At 41.0% G+C, this 1,887-nt stretch overlaps 2 protein-coding genes across 5 annotated transcripts in view; one reads left to right on the top strand and one right to left on the bottom strand.

Annotated features, from left to right (window-relative positions):
• Positions 1-1,887, top strand: part of cacna2d4a (calcium channel, voltage-dependent, alpha 2/delta subunit 4a) — an 83,615-nt gene that overhangs the window by 38,670 nt on the left and 43,058 nt on the right. The gene's annotated exons all lie outside the window — the stretch shown is intronic.
• The window catches only part of lrtm2a (leucine-rich repeats and transmembrane domains 2a), a 29,132-nt gene that overhangs the window by 8,488 nt on the left and 18,757 nt on the right, over positions 1-1,887 (bottom strand). For both annotated transcript variants that reach the window (XM_036210161.1, XM_024287767.2), the window contains exons 3-5: positions 1,489-1,718; positions 870-995; positions 661-749 (exon numbers count right to left, since the gene is read on the bottom strand). In XM_036210161.1, coding sequence (XP_036066054.1) covers positions 661-749; positions 870-995; positions 1,489-1,718 — 445 coding nt within the window. The remainder of the gene's footprint in view (positions 1-660; positions 750-869; positions 996-1,488; positions 1,719-1,887) is intronic.

Here is a 1,887-nt window from a genome sequence, read left to right as displayed (position 1 = left end):
TTTTAATATAGACTTGTGACCAAAAGAGTACACAGGAAGCTGCAAAAACCCGAATGCTTGGAAACGTTAGCTTAAATGAGCGCTAAATTGACGCTTTCCAATGACATCATCTCTTTCTGCCAATCAAAGTGCGGCTACAAAAGCTCCGCCCCAACTGTTCTCGTTCCACTTTTCAATGGACCAACAACCGATGGGGACCACCAATTGGTGTGGTTTGATACTGTTTAATAGATCCAATTTACAATGGAAATGCTCAAAATACCAAACCGAAATCTTTCATATATCAGACAAGAAGTGAGGAATAAAAAGCTTAGAGCAAGATTCACATTTGCACCGCTTCCACATTTTGCACCAAGCCTCTTCCAACAATAGGGGGCAGACATACGCTAGTAAACAGTAGAAAATGAAAAAAGAAGAAGTCCCTCCCACAAATCTTGTTTCAGGTTTTTTCTTCCACAGTTCTATTCTGATATGAAAGACTTGGTGTCGTATAATCCCAACAGTGCAATAATTAATTTCTCTTCTGTGGTCATGTTCACAATGGTTGGTACTTCCGTGTTTTGAAAAGGACGCCCCCCACACGCCACTACCAACATTTTTCATTGGAAGTGGCCTCATAAACCATAGTTGACACAGGCGGTGTGAATGTAGCGTGTCTACCTGAGCTTCTGTAGCTCATCAAGGAGTCCGAGAGGAACTGTGGACAGACCATTTAATGACAGGTCCAGACTCTGTAGACTGCCTAGACCCTGCAGAAATACAAAAACAGGTATTTGTATCCAAAACAAAATTTTTTTGGACACAAAAGTATCATGAAACCAAAGGTTCTGTGCATTAAAAGATTCTCTTAATGATAGCTTGATGTGTACCTGAAAGAGTTCTCTGTCCATAACTGTCAGGGAATTGTTGTGTAGAGTCAGTCTTGTCAGGTTTGACATGTCTCTGAATAATCCACCTGGCAAATTATCCAGGTAGTTGTTGGAGAGGTCTAACTCCTAAAACACAGCAAAACAAAACCCAAACTTCAACTTTTGTGGTTTTGAGAAGTTGCTAATATCCCTTAATTAGTCTTTAACTGCAAATAGTTTGACAATAGTTCAAGTGGAGGTCAGTTGTCTCTTTGAGAACGATTCATAAACATCTGAAAGCTTTAGGAGTTTGAATGCTTTAAAAGGAAAATTATATGAAAACTGTTTTTATTAGATTTTTTGTCCTTTTTTCTGTTCAGGGTTTAAGGTCAGGTTTAAAATCAGGTTCCCTTGATGCACTAACCCATAAATAATGTGTGTCCTGAATGCCAGGAAGTTTCAATTATGCTTTCAGTGGTGAAGCCAACATATTTGTTTTTAAAGTTTTTAAAAGCTTATAACTGTTAATAGAGATTATAAGCCCTGGTATATTCTAAAGCACATATATAAAACTGAAAACCACTGCTGCCTAACCATGAGGAGCAGATCTCCTGATAACGATGAACAAAAGTCGTCTGACCTCTAGTGAGGAGAGGTTAGCAAAAGCAGAGGCTTCCAGCGAGGCGAGCTTGTTGTTGGTGAGGAGGAGAGAGCGGCTTCTCTGAGGCAGGAGGTGCAAAGGAGGCAGAGAGGAGAGACCACGTCCTCCGCAGTCCACCACAAGGTCATCGGAGGAGCAGAGGCAGGGAGGAGGGCAGGGGGAGGCCGGCGGCAGCAGTGCAGCCAAGAGGCAGAGGATACCGAGGAAGACTGGAGAGGACAGACAAATGTTAGTTCTTCATTAGAACATTTTCATTAAACACTAGTCCAAATGTGCCAATACAGTTAAGTGAGTGTCCATTATAAAGTCTCCATCCAGTTTTATTGGAGTGCTAAGTTTGGAGATAGTCATTATAACTTCCAGAAAGATTTGAAAACT

Source organism: Oryzias melastigma, linkage group LG23 (genome assembly GCF_002922805.2).
Source record: "Oryzias melastigma strain HK-1 linkage group LG23, ASM292280v2, whole genome shotgun sequence".
Taxonomy (NCBI): Eukaryota; Metazoa; Chordata; class Actinopteri; order Beloniformes; family Adrianichthyidae; genus Oryzias; species Oryzias melastigma.
The sequence above is the reverse complement of the archived record's forward strand: the minus strand, read 5'-3'. Positions and strand labels throughout refer to the sequence as shown.